The 22,366-nt window shown below is 41.6% G+C and overlaps 1 protein-coding gene across 1 annotated transcript; it reads right to left on the reverse strand.

Annotated features, from left to right (window-relative positions):
- Positions 1 to 1,488: 1,488 nt before the first annotated feature.
- On the reverse strand, positions 1,489 to 4,810 carry LOC311599655 (igE-binding protein-like; the record flags this gene model as incomplete). Its single annotated transcript, XM_084785674.1, has 3 exons — positions 1,489 to 3,237; positions 3,578 to 3,751; positions 4,802 to 4,810. The coding sequence occupies 3 exons, from the start codon at positions 4,808 to 4,810 to the stop codon at positions 1,489 to 1,491; spliced, it is 1,932 nt and encodes a 643-aa protein (XP_084641800.1).
- Positions 4,811 to 22,366: the final 17,556 nt, after the last annotated feature.

Genomic DNA, 22,366 nt, shown 5'->3' on the forward strand with positions numbered 1-22,366 from the left:
CGTATTTCTAACTTCTGTGGTACAATCTTGTCAGGGTGGATAGTAGACCCCAAGAATGACCCTATCTCTGAGATTTGCACCTTTTCAGAGGCTAGAAACAGTCCATACTGTCTTAGAGTCCGGACCAACACAGGGTAGGAAGCCTGTAAAACGGTCAGGGTTTGATGGCACATGAGAATGTCATCCATATAATGTAACAGGAGTAAGGATGGAAAGAGACTTTTAACAGGCTCTAGCGCTTGTTGTACAAAAAGTTGACACATAGTGGGGCTGTTGGCCATGCCTTGGGGTAGCACCTTCCATTGGTATCGCCTGTCTGGTTCTGAGTGGTTAACAGCGGGAAGGGTGAAAGCGAATCTTTGTCTATCTTGAGGGCACAAGGGAATAGAGAAAAAACAATCCTTAATATCTATAATAATCATTTTCCAGTCTTTTGGCAAGGCCGAAAGTAAAGGGAGGCCCCTCTGCACTGATCCAAAGAGGCGCATCTGAGCATTAATGGCACGCAGGTCATGAAGCAGTCGCCATTTGCCTGATTTTTTCCTAATGACAAAAATTGGAGTGTTCCATGGCGAGGTGGAAGATTCTAAATGACCCAAATCTATTTGTTCTTTGATTAATACATTAGCTGCCCTAAGTTTTTCGGAGGATAAAGGCCATTGAGGAACCCATATGCTTTCCTCCGTAAGCCAGGGTATGGGTATGGAACCCTCAATGGCGGCTAGGGAAAACCCAGGCCTTGTCTGTTAATCTTCCCTTTTTGTGGGATAGGGCTCAATCTCCCTTGCTCTTGCTTCCCTAGTCCTTTACCCTCCATGTAGCCCATTCTGTGCATCATGTCAATAGCTTGTGTTGAATATTCATTTGTAAGGGTTAGGCCTAGATCCTGTAGGATGTCTCTCCCCCATAAGTTAACTGGCAGAGGGAGGACGTAGGGAATAAAACTGCCTTTTATTCCCTCCTCTGATTGCCAAGACAGAGATTTGGAGCTAATGGCAGGGCAGGATTCATATCCAAGGCCCTGTAATGAGTGACTAGACTTTGTGGTGGGCCATGCTGTGGGCCACCATTCTGAAGAGATAATACTCCTATCTGCCCCAGTATCCAGGATTCCTGTAAATTGCTTGCCTTCAACCTGCAACTGCAGGGTAGGTCTACTCTTCAGGTTCATGACCAGATAGGCTGAGTCAGTACCTGAAGTGCCAAAGGAACCTTCTCCTCCAGGCGATCCGGTAGAGGGGAGGGTGTCATGAAGACTTGGTAGTAATAATAGTTGTGCTATGCGATCCCCTGGGGAGATGGAAAAAACACCTAGGGGACTAGAGCAAAGAACTTGAAGTTCTGTTGAGCTATTTTGGTTCACCACTCCTGGATGGACAATCAGCCCTTTTAAGGCAAGTGAGGGGTGGCCCAGAATGAGTCCTACACTATTAGGTGGCAATGGACCCCGGAAGTTCACTGGGACCGGCTGGATGCCCATAGATGGTATTAGTAAGAATGAGGAGGTGGCACAGAGGTCCAATCCTGCGGAGCCTCGCGTTGCTCGGCGAGCATTTCCGTGTTGCGTTGTGTCCCATACTTCTTGGGGCCCTGGGATCTGGGGCCCTGATAGCCGTTTTTTGAATTGACCTCCGCTTTATCAGTAGTCCTATCATGCTGAATGAGTCTGCCCTGAATGTCTCTAACAGAGCGACACTCATTAGCCCAATGATACCCTTTTTTGCATTTTGTACAGAGGCCTGGAATTCTTTTTTCAGAAGTAACTCGGCAGTCTTTTTTTAAATGGCCGGGCTTTCCACAATTAAAGCATGTAGGCCGTGAGCCCATACGGGGACGGCCCTGCCCTTGTAGGATGGCAGCAGCAAGACCGGCGTTTGTAAGTGGGCCTCCGGTTCCTCTACAAATTTTGATCCAATCAGTCAATCCCTTATTTCTTCTGGGCGTTATAATTGCTTTACATTCGGGGCTAGCATTCTCAAAGACTAACTGCTCAATCAGTGGCTTAACCCTTTCAGGGTCTCCAAAAATTCTGCTGGCGACTTCTGTCATTCTGGCAACAAAGTCTGAAAATGTTTCCTGAGGACCTTGTATAACCTTTGTAAGATTTCCTCCTGCTTCCCCCTTTTTGGATAGCAACTTCCATGCACGGATAGCCGCCCTCGATATTTGATCGTAAACTCCCCAATCGAAATTTATTTGATCATCTGCATAAGGACCTTGACCAGTCAACAGATTAAAGTTCCATTCCCTTTGATTGCCTTGTGCATTCGCATTGGCCCTGGCCTGAACCATGGAAGCATCATGCCATAAGGCTTTCCATTCCATATATTGTCCCATTGAGGGGAGTACAGATTTTACAACATTCTCCCAATCAGCAGGAGTCATGTGAGAGGTGGCAAGCCTCTCAAGTTGCATAATTGTAAAATTAGCATCAACCCCATATTTATTCACCGATTCTGCAAGCTCTTTAATATCTTTAAATTCGACAGGTGCGTGAATTCGGCCGCCACCTTCCCCTTCTTGTTGAAAAACAGGGAAGGCTTGTGCCAGCAACTTTTGATCCTGTTTTGAAAAGAAGGATCTATGAGGGGGGGCCGCATAGGGCGGTGGTGCATTATGGTCCCCGAGATGTGTTGGGGCACTAGGGCGAGTCCCCACCCCAGAAAATGTAAGATTGCGCTTCCTACTTGCGACGCCCACAGACTTAACGGTAGGCGTGTCGTCAGGGCGGTACCGTTCACTTTCGTACCGAGCTGCCTCTTCCTCTAAGCCCACCTCTTCTGATGAGCTGAGGTGTTCGTCTGAACTGGAACTATCCAGCTCAAGAGCCTCTAACTCCTTTAAGGGAGGATACAGAGGCTTAGATTTGCTAGATGACTGTCCTGCTCCCATCTCACCCAGGGCGTTCTTTCCCTCTCCTAAGTCTTCTTGAGATTTTTGAAATCTCAAGGAGACCTTCTTTTTTGACATGTCTTTTTTACCTTTTTCATCCTGGCGCCTCTCTGGTTCCGTTTCTGATAGACTATCCTGTAACTCCCTGAGGGCATGTTGACTAGCTTTTACCAGTCGAGTATGAGGCTTGTCCGTTAGGCAAGAATGGATAAGTTGCCAGACACTTTCTGTGGGGCCGGCTACTCGGCCCTCCCTGGCAGCTGCTTCAATCTCTTTCCCCAACTTTTCCCATGATGGGACCGTCAGGGAGCCTGATATAGAGTACCAAGGAGCGATGCGATCTACCTCCTTACAGAAGTTTCATAATACGCGCGTAGAGAGTTTTAAATCTCGCTCTCTCAGGAGTGTCTGTAACGACAGTGCCACCGAGTGTGATGCACCCATATTAGGTTGATTATGGCTTCACAGGACTAGCTAGGGAGGAGGGAGCTGGCCAGGGCTTATTTACGACCCCAGCTAATTACGGCTTCATAAAACCAAAACCCCCGCCGAAGGGATGGGCAGCAGCACATAAGGAGGAAAAATAGCACAATTGCCACAAAAAAGAAACCAAAAGCCTCTATAGCCCCGACTGTAGATGGAGACAGCTTTGAAATATCAACCCCAAAGAGATGATAGAACATACCTCTCGGAACCTTCCGTGGATCTGCAGTTCTGAATCCTGCTCCGTTACTGGAGGGTCTCCTCGGTGCCAGCGATAACAAGGCTCTCCCGGCGTCCCGGGTTTCGGCACCAAATGTCCCGCGCAGCCTCCTTGCCAGCAAGAAAGACGCGGGAGCCAGGATCCTTCTGCAGACAACTTTTATTGAACAATGAAGGAGGAAGACGCAGAGCACAAAGGGTGCCCTGCTTAAGTAGGTCCCGCGGCCACGGGGCAGCGTGTGCGAAACGGATTGGCTATTAGGTCTTCACCAACTATGACGCCCCGGGCTGGGCGGTGATCAAGCCTGGCTGTACAGCTGTCGCATGCGCATTGACTCTTTTATTAGGCTCATCCCAGACAAAGGAGATAGGAAATTGGCGCCAACTCAGAGCGCGGCTCTCCACATCTCGGTCCCTTCGTCTCTTGTCTAAGTGCTCTCTGAGTTGTATCCTTGAATCTTTGATGACTCCTGAGTGATCAACATAAAAGCAACATTGTTCTTTAAGAGCAGCACATAGCCCTCCTTCTTTTAGAAATAGTAAGTCAAGCCCTTGTCTATTTTGGAGCACTACTTCCGATAATGAGGTAAGAGATTCTTCTAGCTGAGAGATGGACTGTTCTATGGCCCGAAGGTCATCATTTATGGCATCTCTAAGCTGTCCAAACTGCTGGGTCCCATATATAAGAGCTGCAGTCCCGGTTCCTGCTCCGGCAACCCCTAATCCTAATAAGACTGCAAGAGTTAGGGAGATGGGTTCTCTGCGGTACTGAGTTTGTTTCATAACTGGTTTCAAATGTTGGGGAGGATTGGTAATAGATTCTGGGGATTAATTGGACTAAAACACAATAATCAGAGGCTGAGAAAATAGCAGTGGATATATAAGGGGTAAGTCTGGTGTGCTCTACATCTTCGACTGAACTGTGGGCTGCAGAGCACTAGCATCTGGGTCTGCCAGCCCAGGGGAGACCCCAGGGTGTGGAGCGTGGGTAGATCTTTCTTCAGCTCCACCCTGCCAATCCACAGAAGTCCCCAGAGCCCAGCAGCACCATCACTCTGTCTCAGGCTGAAGTGTGCACTGCAGCATATCAAGATCTTGGGCTTCTAGCCCAGAGGAGGCCCCATGGTGTGGAGCATGGGGTGGATCTTATCTTAGGCCACCGGCCCAATCCATGGAAAGTTCGTGGATCTGAACCCAGGTCACTTACCTGATCCATGGAAGAGTTCCCTGATATAGTCCACAGAGAGTTGATGTGTCCAAGCAAGCACAAACGCAGGCACAAGCTTCAAAGCTTAGCTAGCCACAAGCTAGTGAGCAGCACCCGTGCCCTGTGTTTCAAACTGCGGGCCACAAAGTGACAGTGTCTGGTCCCAGAGGAGACCCCATGGTGTATAGCACAAGTGGATCTGACCTCAGGCCACCCGGCGAATCCATGGAAGGTTTCTGGATCTGAACCCAGGTCACCCGCCTGCACCACAGAAGGGTTCCCTGATGTCGACAGAGGAGGAGTCTCAACTTATAGCCACTCACCTGCGAGCTGCTCTCAACGACCAGTGAAGGACACAAGAAACTACCACCCCAACAAGAGGTGAGGCTTTTTTTGGTCTTGGCTGTTCATCACTCCACTTTGAGACTCTCCTGGAGAGAACTGCTCCAGCAAACGCCTCAAGGTTCTGGGTTCCAGCTCCTGCTCCGGGTTCCAGCAGCTGCGGTTGTAAGTCACATTTGTTGATTTACTGTTTTGTTGGGTAATGGATGTGAAGAAAGGGGAACTCTTCTCCATTGCTGGTGGGAATGCAAAATTGTACAACCACTTTGGAAGTCAATCTGATGCTTTCTCAGACAATTGAGAATAGGGCTACCTCAAGACCCAGCTATTCCATTCCTTAGCATATAGAGGTGTAGGAACCAGGCCCGACTGGGCTGCCTGCCTGTCTTGCTGTTTCATGTCCTGTTTCTAGCAGCTTCCACATCTGTGTTTATCTTGGTTAGCTAGTCATGTTTACTGCTCTGAGAACGTGCCCCTCCCTTCCTCGAGACTTTTCCTCCTGTGTGCGATTACCTCTTGAGGGATTTCACCTGGGAGGAGGATTCCTCTTTGGCTGCCTATAAGAAGGCTCTTTGGAATTCTGGAGGATAATAAACCACTGCCACGGCTGCTGCTGTGGCTGCTGCTCTCTTAGCACGAAGGACCCACTGTGTTATTGTGTGTGCATGTGTGTGTGCATGAGTTAAATCCGCAGCCCCTTGCCCTCGACTCGGTACCGCGCCACATAGAGGAAAGATGCGCTACCACACAAGGACATTTGCTCAACTGTGTTCATAGCAGCCTTATTCATAAGAGCTAGAATCTGGAAACAACATAGATATTCCTCAGCAGAAGAATGGATAAAATAACTGTGGTACATTTACAGAATGGAATACTACTCAGCTATTAAAAACAAGGAAATCCTGGAATTTGCAGGCAAATGGATGGAACTAGAAATGATCATCCTGAGTGAGGTAACCAAGACCCAGATAGACAAACATTGTATGTACTCACTTATAAGTGGATATTAGCCCAACATAGACATCCTTTGAGAGTCTCCACTCAGTGGGAGTTTGAGACAGATAGATGCTGGGATTTGATGTTGGTCTCTGGGTGAGAGTGGTATGGAAGAATGGAGGTGTAGAAGGTCTCAGAGGGTTCAGTAGCCCCACAAAGAGACTATCAAGGCTGGCAGATCTGGTCCCAGGGGAGCATGCACAAACTCTTGTACTAAGCAAGGACAATGCATGCAGTAACCTTAGACCCCCTGTTCAGATCTAGCTAATGGACAGCTCATTCTCCATGGTTGTGATTTGAGCAGGGATTGTCTCTGAAATGAACTCTGGTGCCCCCAGTTTGATCACTTCCTGTTGCTGGAGAGGCCCAGCTGAAGGGGAAGCTATCTAGATGAGACCTGAGATGTTGTGGTCATGTAGTGGGGGAGGAGGTTCCCTTCTGTCAGAGGTCTAGGGGAGGGGAACAGGGCGAAAGAGGGAGGGAGCGTGGGAACAGGAAGATACAAGGGAGAGGATAACAATTGGGATGTAATCTAAATAAATTATAATAGAAATAAAAAATTAAGAGAAAAATATTATTTGAACTGATTATAGAAGTACATAATATTTTAGAAAAATTATTTAAAGTAAAGAAGAAATAAATAAATGTAAAAACACTATCTAAAATTACATTAAATTCGTGTGTGCTGACAATAAGTGTGTAAGGAATTTGAAATGAAAAAAATTTTTTTTTGAAATAGGGTCTCTCTGTGTTAGCCTTGGCTGTCCCAGACTCGCTTTGTAGAACAGGCTGGCCTCGAACTCACAGCGATCTGCCTGCCTCTGCCTCCAAGTGCTGGAATTAAAGGCGTGTGCTACCATGCCCAGTGAGATGATTAATTTTTATACAGAGCAAAGTTAATGATGAAAAGGTTAAGATAAAAGATGAAAGACAAAAATCAGAGGAAAAGAAGTTCAAATGGTAACACTAGATGAAGAAGAGAAAGAGGAATTATTTTGTGAAAGCAGAAGAAAATATTCAGTGCTGAGGAAAAGTAAAATCTTTGAAACTGGTCTCATGAATTTTAGAGTGGGGTATTTATTCTAGTGAACAAGACACACTCTTCTTTTTCAGGCTTCAAATCTTGTAGGCTTTAAAAAAATGTCCATGTGGCCCAGTTTTTTCTGGAATACCAGTGTGTGTGTGTGTGTGTTTAGAATTATGCACAGGGCAGGACATCAAAAGATTGCTTAGTCCCAAATGACTTTCTGGAGTACTTTCTACAGCCTTTTAATTGAATATTACATGAAAATATCAGCAAAACATGATATCTAGGAAAAAGCTAAAATATAAATAAGACATTCAGTTCAGGAATGTCCAGGAACAATAAATGTGAATGAGGGTTATGTGTAGGTTTCACCTTTTCCAAACCTATTTTTTTTGGGGGGGGGGGGTTTAATGTGTATACCTCCCTTCCAACCCACTTTCCCTAGATGGGAGAGAAAAGAGGTTAACGGGAAGTGGACATTGCTGAATTCAGTTCCTGGGAGTGACTCTCCTGGGTGTGATGTAGTTGCCTGGATTTCAGCAGACCGACAATTCTACCAAAGTTGCTGCTGGAATCTGGAACAGCCGGAGCCCGGAGCCTCGAAGCCTTTCCTGGAGTGGTTCTCTTTAGGAGCATCTCAAAGTGGAGCAATAAACAGCCAAACAATACCAAGACCCAAAAAGACCCAGCCTCCTGTTTTAGATATATCTTCTCTCTGAGTCTGTACTAGGTTGTGTTTCAGCTGGCAAAACCTCCCCCTGCCCCCACTGCAATGAGGAGGTTTGACTTCTAAGTGGATAAACATCACCTGTTCTCTCAAAAGACTGTTCCCCATCCCATACTTGGGATCAAAACAAAAACATGTTTACATTCACTACAGTTAGGACTCACTTTTTGGCAAAGGAATGATAAAATGGAAGGCTCTGAGAAAGTTGCTGGTTGGAGAGGAAAAATAAATTGTATCCACCTGTTAACTGAATTTGAGAAAAGTTGAAAATATACTCCCAAATACTAGTAGTAAATAAGTGATAAGACTGTAAGAAAATAATTGGATTTGATTCTTTTTTTATTGCATAATTAAAAAAATTTATTTTATATATTTAATGTCCAAATCTTGATCATTTTAAAGATAAATATATATCTGCAAAATGATCAACATATACTTTGCCGTAATCAGAACCATTTTCTCTGTACATTTTTCAGTTCCTTCTGTTTTAGTAATAAGAGCACTTATATAATATTAATCAGTTTAACAAAATTTTAAGCATACAGCAAAGCAGCACACACCATTATGATGCATGATGAGTCTGTAATATTCTTCTTCATCTCTTCTGATCAGTTACAGTTTGAAGCCAGTTTTATAAGATATTAAAATGGCTACACTAGCTTGCTCCCTATGCCCATTTGCTCAAAATATTTTTCCATCCTTTTATCCTGAGGTGATTTCTGTACTTGATATTAAGGTGTGTTTCTGGATGCAGCAGAAGGATAAATCTTGTTTTCATATCCGTTGTGTTCATTTTTGTCTTTCTATTGGGAAATTGAGACCGTTGATGTTGAAAGATATCATTGACCAGCGCTTGTTGCTTCTTGTTACTTTGCTTTTGTTGTTATTTTTGTGGTTGTGGTGATGGCTCTCTCTCTCTCTCTCTCTCTCTCTCTCTCTCTCTCTCTCTCTCTCTCTCTCTGATTTGCTGGTCTTGGGTTATTTTATTGCTTGTGTTTTCTTAGGTGTGATTAACCTATTTAGGTTGAAACTTTCTTTTTATTACCTTCTCTAGGCTAGATTTGTGGATAGATGTTGCTTAAATTTAGGTTTGTTATGGAATGTCTTATTTTCTTCATCTATAGTTATTGAACATTTTGTTGGGTATAGTAATCTGGGTTGGCATCTGTGGTTTCTTAGAGTCTCTAGGCACTTTTGGCTTTTATAGTCTCCACTGTGAAGTCAGGTTTTATTCTGACATGTTTGTCTTTTACTTTATACCTGATATTTTCCCTTGTAGCTTTTAATATTCTTTCTTTGCTCTCTATGTTAGTGTTTTATTATGTGTTGAGGATACATGTTCAGGTCCAGTCTATTTGCTATTTGGTATTCTTCTTGTACCTTCATTGTCATCTCTTTCTTTAGATTAGGGAAATTTTCATCTATGAATTTGCTTAAAATATTTTTTGTTCCTTTTACTTGGGTTTCTTCTCTTTCCTCTCTTTCCATTATTCTTAGATTTGGTGTTTTCATAGAGTAGTATGTGTCCCCATTGTGTGTGTGTGTGTGTGTGTGTGTGTGTGTGTGTGTGTGTGTGTGAGAGAGAGAGAGAGAGAGAGAGAGAGAGAGAGAGAGAGAGAGAGAGAGAGAGAGAGAGAGATTTCTTAGAAAAAATTTCCTTATCCAAAGTATCCATTTTCTAAATCATATCTTAAAAGCTGAGATTTTTAAAATTCCATTTATTGAATCTGTTGGAGAGGCTTGCTTCCAAGGTTCTTGTTTGAGTTCTTAAAATTTTCATTTCCAGGTTTCCCCTCAGCTTGGATTTTATTGATTTTACTTTCACTTTCATCTCTTGAACAGTTTCATTCATCTTCTTCCATTTGGCTTTCATAGATTTCTTTAAGGGATTTATTTATTTTCTCTTTAAGGACCTTTATCATATTCATAAAGGACATTGTCAGATCTTTTTCTTGTGCTTTATATATCTTTCATCTTTCAGAGCTTGCTATTATGGGATTGCTGGGATCTAGTGGAGACATATTGTCCTGGATGTTATTATGTTTTTTATTTGAAAGTCTAAGCATTTGGGTTTGGGAAGATTGTAATTCTAGGTGCTGATATCTCTCGGCTTGTCTTTGTTTTGTTTCTTGGTTTCTGTTGCTCTCTCTGGTTCTCAGGATAGTGTGGTGACTATGTGTTGTCTGGTAGGAAATTCTTCTGGAATCCTGATATGTGTGGCTACTAGGAGTTCCAAGTAAAATGTGTGTCTAGGTATGGGGGCTGATACTTGGGGATGGACTGGGGAGTACTGAGGAGATCCACATAAGGAAGGAAAGCAGGGTGTCCCACTAGGAACTACTTAGCCCCCTGAAAATTGGGATAGAGAATAGAGTCTCAAGTAAGCAGTCTATTACAGATGTGGGAATAAGACTGGGACATTGGCCCCATTCTCCTGTAATTCTCTCATCTAGAATCCCAATAGGATGTACTCACATCTATACCAATCTCCTGGTAGGAGAAGACTTTCATGGGACATGCCTATTGGGCTAGTGTCCAGATATAAGTGAGTATATACCATTTGATTCTTTCTGCTTCTGGGTTAACTCACTCATTATAATCATTTGTAGTTCAACCCATTTGTCCACAAATTTTTGGAATTCCTTGTTTTTAATAGCTGAGTAGTATTCCATAGAGTAAATGTACCACAGTTTCTTTATCCACTCTTCTACTGAAAGACATTTAGGCTGTTTCCATATTCTGGCTATTATGAATAAGGCTGCTATGAACGTGGTTGAGCATATGTCCCTGTTGTGTGCTGGAGCTTTTTCCCATCCCTTGTATTCATCCATTTTTCCCTCCCTCCTGCTTTCACCCTATTCCCCTCCCCTATGTCAGTGACCTAGGGGGGGCCTCCTCCCCCATTATATATGATCATAAGGCTATTAAGTCTCATCTTGGCAGCATGTCTATCCTTTCTCTGAATGACACCAGGCCTCCCCATCAAGGGAAAGTGGGCAAATATGGGGCATGAGAGTTTGTGTCATAGAAAGTTCCTGCTCTCCACTCAAGTGTGGAGAATGTCTTGTCCATAGGCTAGATCTGAGTAGGTGTTTGCTGTTTATTGCATGTATTGTCCATGGTTGGTGCAGTAGTTTGAGCAGAATCCTGGGGTCCAATTCTGCCTGTCCTGATTTTCTTCCTGTAGGTTTCTAGGACCCCCTGGATCCTTCTATTTCTCCATTCTCCTGTACTTCTCTCATCTAGAGTCCCAATAGGATATATTCACATCTATATCAATCTCCTGGTAGGGGAAGATTTTCATGGGACATGCCTCTTGGGCCAGTGTCCAGATATAAGTGAGTATATACCATTTGAGTCCTGCTTCTGGGTTAGCTCACTCAGTATGGTCGTTTCTAGTTCCATCCATTTGTCCACAAATTTTGGGATTTCCTTATTTTTTAAAAAGTTTATTTGCTTATTAATTCATTCATATTACATCTCAATTGTTATCCCATCCCTTGTATCCTCCCATTCCTCCCTCCCTCCCACTTTCATCCTATTCCCCTCCCCTATGACTGTGACTGAGGGAGGTCCCTTCCCGCTGGATTTCCTTGTTTTTAATGGCTGACTAGTATTCCATAGTAAATATGTACCACAGTTTTTTTTATCCATTCTTTAACTGAGGGACATTTAGACTGTTTTCACATTCCAGCTATCATAAATAAAGCTGCTATGATCATGGTTGAGCATATGTCCTTGTTGTGGGTATATTCCAAGGAGTGGAATAGCTGGGTCTTGAGGAAGCCCTATACCCACTTTTCTGACATAGTGACAGCTAGATTTCCAAAATGATTGTACAAGTTTGCACTCCCACCAGCAATGAAGGAGTGTTTCTCTTTCTGCACATCCTCCCCAGCATGTGGTATCACTTGAGTTTTTGATCTTAGCCACACTGATTGGTGTAAGATGGAATCTCAGAGTCATTTTGATTTGCATTTTTCTGATGACTAAAGATGTTTAACATTTCTTTAAGTGTATCTCAGCCATTATATATTCCTCTGTTGAGAATTCTCTGTTTAGTTCTGAGCCCCATTTCTCAATTGGGTTATTTGGTTTGGTGGTGTTTAATTTCTTGAGTTCTTTATATATTTTGGATATTAGACCTTTGTCAGATGTAGGGTTGGTGAAGGTCTTTTCCCAGTCTGTAGGCTGTTGCTTCATTCTGTTGACAGTGTCTCCTCAGGCCATGTACATTTTATAAGAATTATATAGTAATAGTTTTTATATACCCTACTAACATTTATTTTCTTAAAAAACATAGCCAACTTCTGCCATCGGATATTCCTACCATGCCAGAAAAGGCTCCCAAGTTCCAGGGTGCATGGATCTAGCTTCTGGCTACCTGACCCCTGGGATAAAAAAAAAAATCCCAGCCTCTGGTCCATAACTCCATACATCTCTCCTGAGGAGACTGACTAGACCTTACGCACATACAGCATCTCACACCAAGATGGTAATATGGTGTCTGGGCAGCTTGAGCTCAGAGACTAGTGACTGCATGACTGAGTAGCATGGCTAATAACTCCAGGAGTTCTCCCAGAGAGAGGAGGGCTCCTAGATACTTGAGGAGACCTTTTGTTGTCAGGATCATATAGGTTAGACACCCACACTCCAATCCCCTGCATGTGAGTCTATCTGGGACACAGCCACCTGAGAATAAAGGGAGGCTATATCCTAAGATCCAACAGCCAGTCCCCAACCATACCCACCATTCTGAGAAGGGATGCTCCAGAATCATCAAGCCTCCTGCCCAGAACTATTACTACACACTCAAGAGATCCAGTGGGAACTAGGACCAATCAGCCAGTGTCAGGGACAACCAGATGGCTAAAGGCCAGCATAAGAACACATTCAACAAAACTCAGGGCAATATGACACATTTAGAACCTAATTATCCCACTACAAGCAGCCTTAGATATACCAATACAACTGAAAAACAAGAAAATAACTTTAAATCTATGCTTCTAAAGATGATAGAGACTTTTAAAGAAGAAACAAATAAATCTCTTAAAGAAATACAGGAAAATATAATTAAACAGATAGAGGCCCATAAAGAGGAAAGGAATAAATCACCTAAAGAAATATAGGAAAATAAAAACAAGTAAAGGAAATGAGTAAAACTGTTCAAGACCTGAAAGTGGAAATATAAATAACAAAGAAAACACAAACTGAGGAAATCCTGGAGATAGAAAACCTAGGGAAGAAAGCAGGAACTACAGAAGTAAGCATCATCAACAGAATACAAGAGATGAAGGAAAGAATCTCAGGTGTAGAAGACACAATCAAAGAAATCAATACATTTGTCAAAGAAAATGTTAAATATAAAAATTCCTGACACTAAACATTCATGAAGTCAAGGAGATTATGAAAAGATGAAACCTGAGAATAATAGGAATAGATGAAAGAGAAGGTTCCCAGCTCCAAGAACTAGAAAATATTTTCAACAAAATCATATAAAAGTTTCCTCAACCTAAAGAAAGAAATGTTTATAAACATACAAGAGGCTCATGGAACACAAAATAGACTAGATCAGAAAAGAAAATCTTCCAGCCACATAATAGTCAAAAAAGATTAAAAGCTACAAAACCATATAAAAGCAAACCTATCAGATTCACCTCTGACTTTCCAATAGAGACTCTAAATGCAGGAAGGTCCTAGATATATGTATTGCAGATGCTAACAGACCACAGATGTAAGCCTAGATTTCTATACCCAGAAAAACTTTCAATCACCATAAAGGGAGAAAATAAGATATTCCATGACAAAACCAAATTTAAACAGTATATACACACAAACTCAGACCTACAGAAGATCCTCCAAGGAAAACTACACCTGATGGAAGTAAACTACACCCAAGAAAACAGAGAAAATAAGTAACTCCACTGCAGCAAAACCAAAAGAAGAGAAATACACAAACACACTACAACCACCAACACCAAAATAACAGTAGCTAGCAATCTTTGTTTATGAATATCTCTCAACATCAATGGACTTAACTCCCCAATAAAGGCACAGGCTAATAGAATAGATTCATAAACATGACCTATCATTCTGCTGCATAAAGAAACACACCTCAGCTACAAAGATAAACCTTACCTCAGAGTAAAGGGCTGGAAAAGGGTGTTTCAAGTTAATGTAGCCATGAAACAAGCTGAAGTAGCCATTCTAATATCTAATAAAATAGACTTTAAACCAAAATTAATCAAAAGAAATAAGGAGAGACAATTCAAACTTATTGAAGGGAAAATCCAGCAAGATGACATCTAAATTCTGAACATCTATGCCCCAAACACAAGGGAACCCACATGTGTAACAGAAACATTACTAAAGCTTAAATCACACCTTAATAGTGGGAGACTTCAATACCCCACTGTCACCAAAGGACAAGTCATCAAGATAGAGACTGAACAAATAAATAATTATACTAACAGATGACATGAATCAAATGCGCCTGCAGATATCCTTCACCCAAACATGAAGGAATATACATTTTTCTCAAAACCTGCTCCAAAATTGACTGCATACTTGGTCACAAAGCCACCCTCAACAGTTACAAGAAAATTCAGATAACCTCTTGTATCTTTTCAGGCTATCATGGATTAAAGATAGATTTCAACAACAACAACAATAGCAGCAGCAACAACAACAACAACAAGAGAAACAAGAGAAATCCTACAAATTCATGGAAACTGGATAACTCTCTACTCAATGACTGCTGAGTCAGGGAAGAAATAAAGACGAAAATTAAAGACTTTCAAGTTCAATGGAAATGAAGGTACAACATACTCAAACTTATGGAATACAATGAAAACAGTGCTAACGGGAAAGTTTGTAGCACTAAGCACCTTCGCAAAGAAATTGGAGAGTTCTCATACTAGCAATTTAAAAGCACACCCAAAAGTTCTAGAACAGAGGGAAGCATGTGCGCCCGCACACCGGAAGAGGGCACCAGATCTCTCTACAGATGCTTGTGAGCCACCGTGTGGTTGGTGGGAAATGCGTTGGGACCTTTGAAACAGCAGCCAGTGCTCAAAGACTTCCATTTACAACCAGAAACACTGCAACTATTAGAAGGGAAAGTGAGAACCGGCCTTGAGTACACTGGAGACAGCTCCCTAACTGGAACACCACCATCTTTGGCTCTAAGATCAACAGTTAATGAATGGGACTCCTCATGAAAGGCAAAGGATACTGTTAACAGAACAAAATGCCAGCCTACAGATTGGGGAAGCATCTACACAAACATATAAGTGACAAAGGTCTCATATCCAAAACATATAACTCAAGAAATTAAATACAAACAAACCAAATAATCCAAATAAAAATGAGATATAGAGCTATACAGAGAATTCTCAACAGAGGAATTGTGAGTGGCTGAGAAGCGCATAAAGAAATGCTCAGTATTGAGGCTGGAGAGGTGACTTAGAGGTTAAGAGCCCTGGCTGCTCTTTCAAATGTCTGAATTCAATTCCCACCAACCACATGTGGTTCACAAAAATCTGTGATGAGATCTGGTGCTTCTTCTGGTGTCCTCTTCTGGTGTTTAGGCATACATGCAGGTACAACACTGTATACATAATAAATAAATCTTTTTTTCCCCTTTTTGGTATTATATATGGGTTTTCTCTATGTAATATCTCTGGCTGTCCTGGAACTCTCTTTGTAGACCAGGCTAGCCTCAAACTCACAGAGATCCACCCGGCTCTGTCTTCTGATTGTTCGAATTAAGCCACCATGCTCAGCTTAATAAATCATTAAAAATGATGACAAAATGATAGATATTGATTTACATTCAGAATTTTAGACACACTAAGATAGGAAAGATGTTTTCTTCAAGGCTGCCCAATACAAATAGACAAAACACTATGAATGTAACATTTACCTAACTATTGATTGTTTCAGGGTTCCTCTTGCTTTAGGTAGTTTATTGTATATATGTGTAATAATATAAATGTTTATGTCAAAAAAAGAAATGCTCAACAACATTAGTCATCATGGAAATGCAAACCAAAATGACTCTGAGATTGCATTTCACACTTGACAGAATGGCTAGGGGCAAACCCTCAAATGACAGCATATGCTGGAGAGGGTATGAGGTAAGGGGGAACATTCTTCCATTGCTTGTGGGAGTGCAATCTTGTACAACTACCTTGGATATCAATCTGCTGCTTTCTCAAAAAAAAAAAAACAACAACAAAAAACTGGGAATAGTAGTACCTCAATACCCAGTGATACTGCTCCTGGGAATATATAAAAAAAAATGCTTCAGCATACCAGATGGACACTTGCTCAACTATGTTCATAGGAGCTTTATTCATAATAGCCAGAAACTGGAATCAGCTTAGATGTCCCTTAACCAAAGAATGTATAAAGGAAATATGGTACATATACACAATGGAATACTATTGAGCATTAAAAAAATGACATCATGAAATTTGCTGGCAAATGGATGGAACTAGAAAGGATCATCCTGAGCTAGATAACCTAGACCAAGAAATTCACCGATGATATGTGTTCACTTATAAGTGGATATTAGCCAATTATTACAGGATGACTATACTACAAATCATGGACCCAAAGATGTTAAGTAACAGGGAGGGCCCAAGGGAGACCCTCCTGGAATCTCACTCTGATGGGGAAATGGAATAGACAGCGGACATGGAAGTAGAGAGGGTACTGGATAGGAAAGGGTGTGTGGAGGGAAACGAGGAGGGGGATCAGATGTGAGGAGAGCAGGGAGGAGAAGTTTGAGGGCCTGGAGAGAAAATGGAAGCTGAAGGCAAGGGCATCACTGAGATAAGCTGAACATCTGCAACACAGTAGGCTACAGGGAGGGTATGGGAACATCTGTAGGTGGGCCTCCCAGCAGTAGGGCACATGAACCCGAGGAGACCACCTTCTAGCCAGGCAGAAGGGAGTGTCAGTCCACCTACAAATCCTTCAAACCAAAATGCACTCTACCTACAGTTGTGCAGAGATAAAGATAGAGACTGAGGGACTGACCAACCAATCATATGCTGAGACTCACAGCTAAGCATTAGATGGGGCTCAGGGAGTCCCGTGGAAGAGTGAGAAGGAAGAATAGAAGAACCCAGAGGGGACAAGAATGCTCCAGAAGGCCAACAGAGTCAAGTAACACAGACCCATAGGGGCTTACAGAGACAGAAACACAAACCAGAGAGTGTGTGTGGACTGGACCTAGGCCCCCTACACATGTGTAACCAATGAGAAGTATGATGTTCATGTGGGTCCCAAGCAAGTTGAATAGATGCTGTCTATGACATGGACATTATTGCCTGCTTTTGATAACTGTGCAAACAGGGCTGCCTTGCGTGGCTTCCATGGATGAGGAGTATCTTAGTCCTAAAGCAAGTTGATGAGCTGGGGTGGGTTGGAAGGGGGGGCTTCCATTTTTCTGAGTACATGGAGAGGGGTGTAGGGGGAAGAGGGTGGGAAGGAGAGGCCAGAAGGAGGAGGGAGGAGGCCAGGATTAGGATGCAAAGTTAATGTATAAATTAAAAAAAAAAAGAAATGAGAAACAAAAGTAATAAAAAAGAACTAAAATCTTACTAAAATTTTTATTAATATTTCATAATAATCTGTAGCCATGAACACTTTCTCATATGCCTGATGCTGCCTGTGTGTCTTCTTTGGAAAAATCTGTATTTAAATATTTTTTATTTTATGTTTTGTTTTTGCTACTGAGTTGCACAAATTCTTTGTATGTTTTAGATGTAAATTACTTATCAGACATATGGTTGGTAAATATTTTCCCCTGTTTACACGGGTGTTTTTTTTCTTCGATTTTTTCCCCCTAGTTGGTGAAGGTTCTAGTTGGTGTAGTACCATTTGCCTTTTTCATTTTTGTTGGCTGTAGTTTTGATGTGACATTTCAGAAACCATTGACATTACCGCTATTAAGATTTTTCCATGTTGCATTGTAGAATGTGTGAGGCTTTAATTTTTCACGTTTGTCTTCAATCAATTCTGAGCTAATTTTTTTGAATGCTGTAAAATAAAGGTCAAGTTTCATTAATTCCCAGGGGCCATTTAGAGTCTGAACACCATTTACTGAAGAGAATATCCTTTGTTTGTTGTATATTTTTGTCCTTGTAGTCAAAGGTCAGTTTACTCTAAATAGTGGGTAGACTTCAGGGATTTCCAGCTCATTTTATTTTTCATTGTTTGTTGTGATCTTAATATAATTCTCTTTTGCTTGCTGTGACTTTGCAATAATTTCTTGACATGATGAAATATGCTATTTTCTATTTTGTTGTTGTTAATATTGTTTTGAACCTTGCAGATCTCTCATGGTACCATATAAGTTTAGGATTCTTTTCTTTTATTTCTTTTTCTCTCTGCCCCCTTTTTTGGGCAGATCTTATTCTGTAGTCCAGGCTGGCTGGGAACTCATAAACCATCTGTTTTAGCTTCTAAATGCTAAGATTACAGGAGTGTACCACCATTTCCAGCTTTCCTTTCTATTTCTGTAAAAAAAATTGCTATTTGGATTTTGATATAAATGCTATTGAATCTATGGTTTACTTTGAGTAGTGTGGGCATCTGGAAAGAATTATTTCTTTCAATACAAAAGCACAAGTGTCTTTTTCCTTGTTTGTATCTTTAAAAAAATTATTTCATCAGAGTTCCAAAGAAAAAAATCAAAAGAGAAATCAAAAATATCTTTAAACAAATATAAACAAGCTCGCACCAAAAGTGAAGAAGGGGAATTCCCCATATAAGGATGAAGCAAAATTATCTCTACTTGTGAATGGCCTGGCAGAAGCCCAGAAGATGCTATGACATGTGTCAGAACTAATAAGCAAGTCCAACATACAAGAATCAATAGTGTCTATTTACACAATCAATAAATAACCTGAAAAGAAAATTAAAAAAAAATAGATATATCCACAATTGGATCAAACATAATGAAATACTTCAGGATAAATTTGACCAATGAGCTGGAAATTTTGTATACCGAAACTATGAAAATGCATTTGATTTTTTATCTCAGAGACAGTTTTCTGAGATAACACACATTGTCATATGTGACAGATGAGCGATGAGTCTCAGGCATCTTTGTTTGGGTTTATTGCTCTGTGATCAGCTTCCCATGTCTGTGTTAGGTGCTGCTGATGTCTGTCTGAGAATGATGGCCTCAGAAAAGGCGCTGGGAAGAACATCTGCAAACTTTCTCAACATCCAGCAGACTAACTATTCAAAATCTGTTTTATTGATACCCTATGAGCATATACAGAGGGAGGTAATCCCCCTCAGGAACAGTCATAGGGGAGGGGAATAAGGGGAAAAGAGGAGGGAGGGAAGAATGGGAGGATACAAGGGATGGGATAACCATTGAGATGTAACAAGAATAAATTAATAAAGAAAAAAAAGAAAATAAAAAAAAGATATAAGGAAGCATGTAATCATTTATTTATTATTTATTGTATATGAGCACTTTATCTGCAGAAGAGGGCATCAGATTGCATTATAGATGGTTGTGAGCCACCATGTGGTTGCTGGGAATTGAACTCAGGACCTCTGGAAGAGCAGGCTGTGCTCTAAACCACTGATCCATCTCTCCAGCCTGCATATACTCATTTTGAAAAACAAATACTAGGCCTTAACATCAACAATTAATAAATGGGACCTCATGAGGCTGAGAAGCTTCTGTAAGGCAGGTGACACTGTCAAGAGAACAAAGCGACAGCCTACAGACTGGGAAAAGATCTTCACCGACTCTTCATCTGACAAAGGTCTAATATCCAAAATATATAAAGAACTTAAGAAATTAAACACCACCAAACCAAATAACCCAATAGAGAAATGGGGCGCAGAGCTAAACAGAGAATTCTCAACAGAGGAATATCAAATGGCTGAGAAACACTTAAAGAAATGCTCGACCTCCTTAGTCATCAGAGAAATGCAAATCAAAACGACACTGAGATTCCATCTTACACCCATCAGAATGGCTAAGATCAATAACTCAACTGACACCTCATGCTGGCGAGGGTGTGGAGAAAGAGGAACACTCCTGCATTGCTGGTGGGAATGCAAACTAGTACAACCACTTTGGAAAGCTATCTGGTGCTTTCTCAGAAAAATGGGAATAGGGCTTCCTCAAGACCCAGCTATTCCACTCCTTGGAATATACCCAGAAGATGTACTACTACACAACAGGGACATATGCTCAACCATGTTCATAGCTGCCTTATTCATAATAGCCAGAACTTGGAAACAACCTACGTGTCCCTCTATAGAAGAATGGATAAAGAAACTGTGGTACATTTACACTATGGAATACTACTCAGCTATTAAAAACAAGGAATTTCCAAAATTTGTGGACAAATGGATTGAACTAGAAATTGTCATAATGAGTGAGTTCACACAGAAGCAAAAAGAGCTAAATGGTATATACTCACTTATATCGAGACACTAGTCCAAGGTGTACGTCCCCATGAAAAACTGTACCTACCAGAATAGTGGGTAAGAGGGGAGGACATCCTATTGAAACTTTAGGTGTGAGAAGCCTGGGAGAAAGAGTAAATGGAAGGATCCAGTGGGTCCTGGAAAACTACAGGCGAGTCTGGGCCCTGGGGTCCTCCGCAAACTGTGGCAACAGCCAAGGAAAAAATAGGCAGTAAAAACCTTGAACCCCTACCCGGACTAGCCGATGGACATTCTCCACTGTTGAGTGGAGAAGGAGATCTAACTTTCACACAAACTCTGGTGCCCCATATTTGAACATGTCCCTTGGACGGAGATGCCTGGTGGCACTCAAAGGAAAGATAATAGGTCACCAAGGAGAGACTTGATACCGTATGAGCATATTCAGGGGGAGGAGGTCCCCCTCAGACACAGACTTAGGGGAAGGGAGGGGAGTAGGGGGGAAGTGGGAGGAAGGGAGGAATGGGAGGATACATGGGATGGGCTAACAACTGGGATGTAATATGTATAAATTAATAAAAATGTATTAAAAAATAAATAAATAAATATTAAAAAAAAAAAAAAAAAGAAATCCCCAGTGGGAATCAAATGACCCACAACAGTTTCTATCAACATTTTCTTAGAAAGCTCACTTCCTTCCTGGAAATCTCAAAGAGTGAATGAAAAAGTCCCATTATTTCTTGATAGCTGTTAAGAATGGTGCCTGTCAGGAACACTGGCTGACACAGCTTGGGGATCTCTCATTTAGTAGTGTTTGTGGTTATTAATTATCCTATAGATTGATATAGGAGACAGACAAAGCACTTCACATTTTTCCTTCTTGAGTGACTGATTTCCTACAGTGTTTTCTACTCCAAGTCATGAGCCTGGCCTCTAGGACCTGTCTTGAAAAAAGTCATCTGTAGCATCTGTGCTTACTGAAGAGTCCCTGGGTCCCTCTTTTCTTTTGTTTAGTCTGCATTTAGAAGCCCAGAAACACTGAAGTTCATAAAATGAGGGTTATAGGAAGACCCATGGCACTGCACCGAAAGGAGAAAGCAGTGGTGTCTTCATTTCAGCCGGAGTTTTCTGAAGCTCTTTGCAGGGACAAATAGACACTGCCGCAGTTTTTGTCTGCAGAACTTGTTTTGGGTCAGGGTCTGGAGATTGTTACTCAGTATCATTTGCTGCTCCTGATACATAACGATCAATATGGTTACCTTGTGCCAACCACTTGCCATGTACATATTATCTCAGTTACTATTATAGCCTTTTCTGTGAGATTTGTATATTAACCCTGTTATGTTATAGTCAAGGGAACTAAATTTTAAGAGGGGACAGTTAGCATTTGCTGAAGTGAGCACATAGAAACACAAGGCTTGCCGGGCGTGGTGGTGCACGCCTTTAATCCCAGCACTTGGGAGGCAGAGGCAGGTGGATCGCTGTGAGTTCGAGGCCAGCCTGGTCTACAAAGTGAGTCCAGTACAGCCAAGGCTACACAGAGAAACATTGTCTCGAAAAACTAAAAAAAAAAAAAAAAAAAAAAAAAAAAGATACACAAGGCTTTTGACTTGAACTTGACTACTTTATCAATATTATTATTACTTCCCCCACAAGCTGTGTATTCTTTACTTCTATTGTTATTTTCCTGTTGTATTTTATTATTTGATTTCTTTAACAGTCAATCCAGTTTCTTCTCACACTCATCTCCATGTGACTTTTTAAAAACTTAAAAAAATTGATTCCTTGTGAATTTCACATCATGTGCCTCAACGCCAATCATCTCCGCATCCCTCCATGTCCACCCTCCACTCTTGTTATGTACTTCAAACAGAAAAACCACCAAACCAAACCATACCAAACCAAACCAAACCAAACCAAATCATACCAAACCAAACCAAACCAAACCAAACCAAACCAAATCATACCAAACCAAACCAAACCATACCAAACCAAACCAAACCATACCAAACCAAACCAAACCAAACTAAACCAAACCAAGTCA

Source organism: Acomys minous (genome assembly GCF_964271855.1).
Source record: "Acomys minous genome assembly, chromosome: 6".
Classification (NCBI taxonomy): Eukaryota; Metazoa; Chordata; class Mammalia; order Rodentia; family Muridae; genus Acomys; species Acomys minous.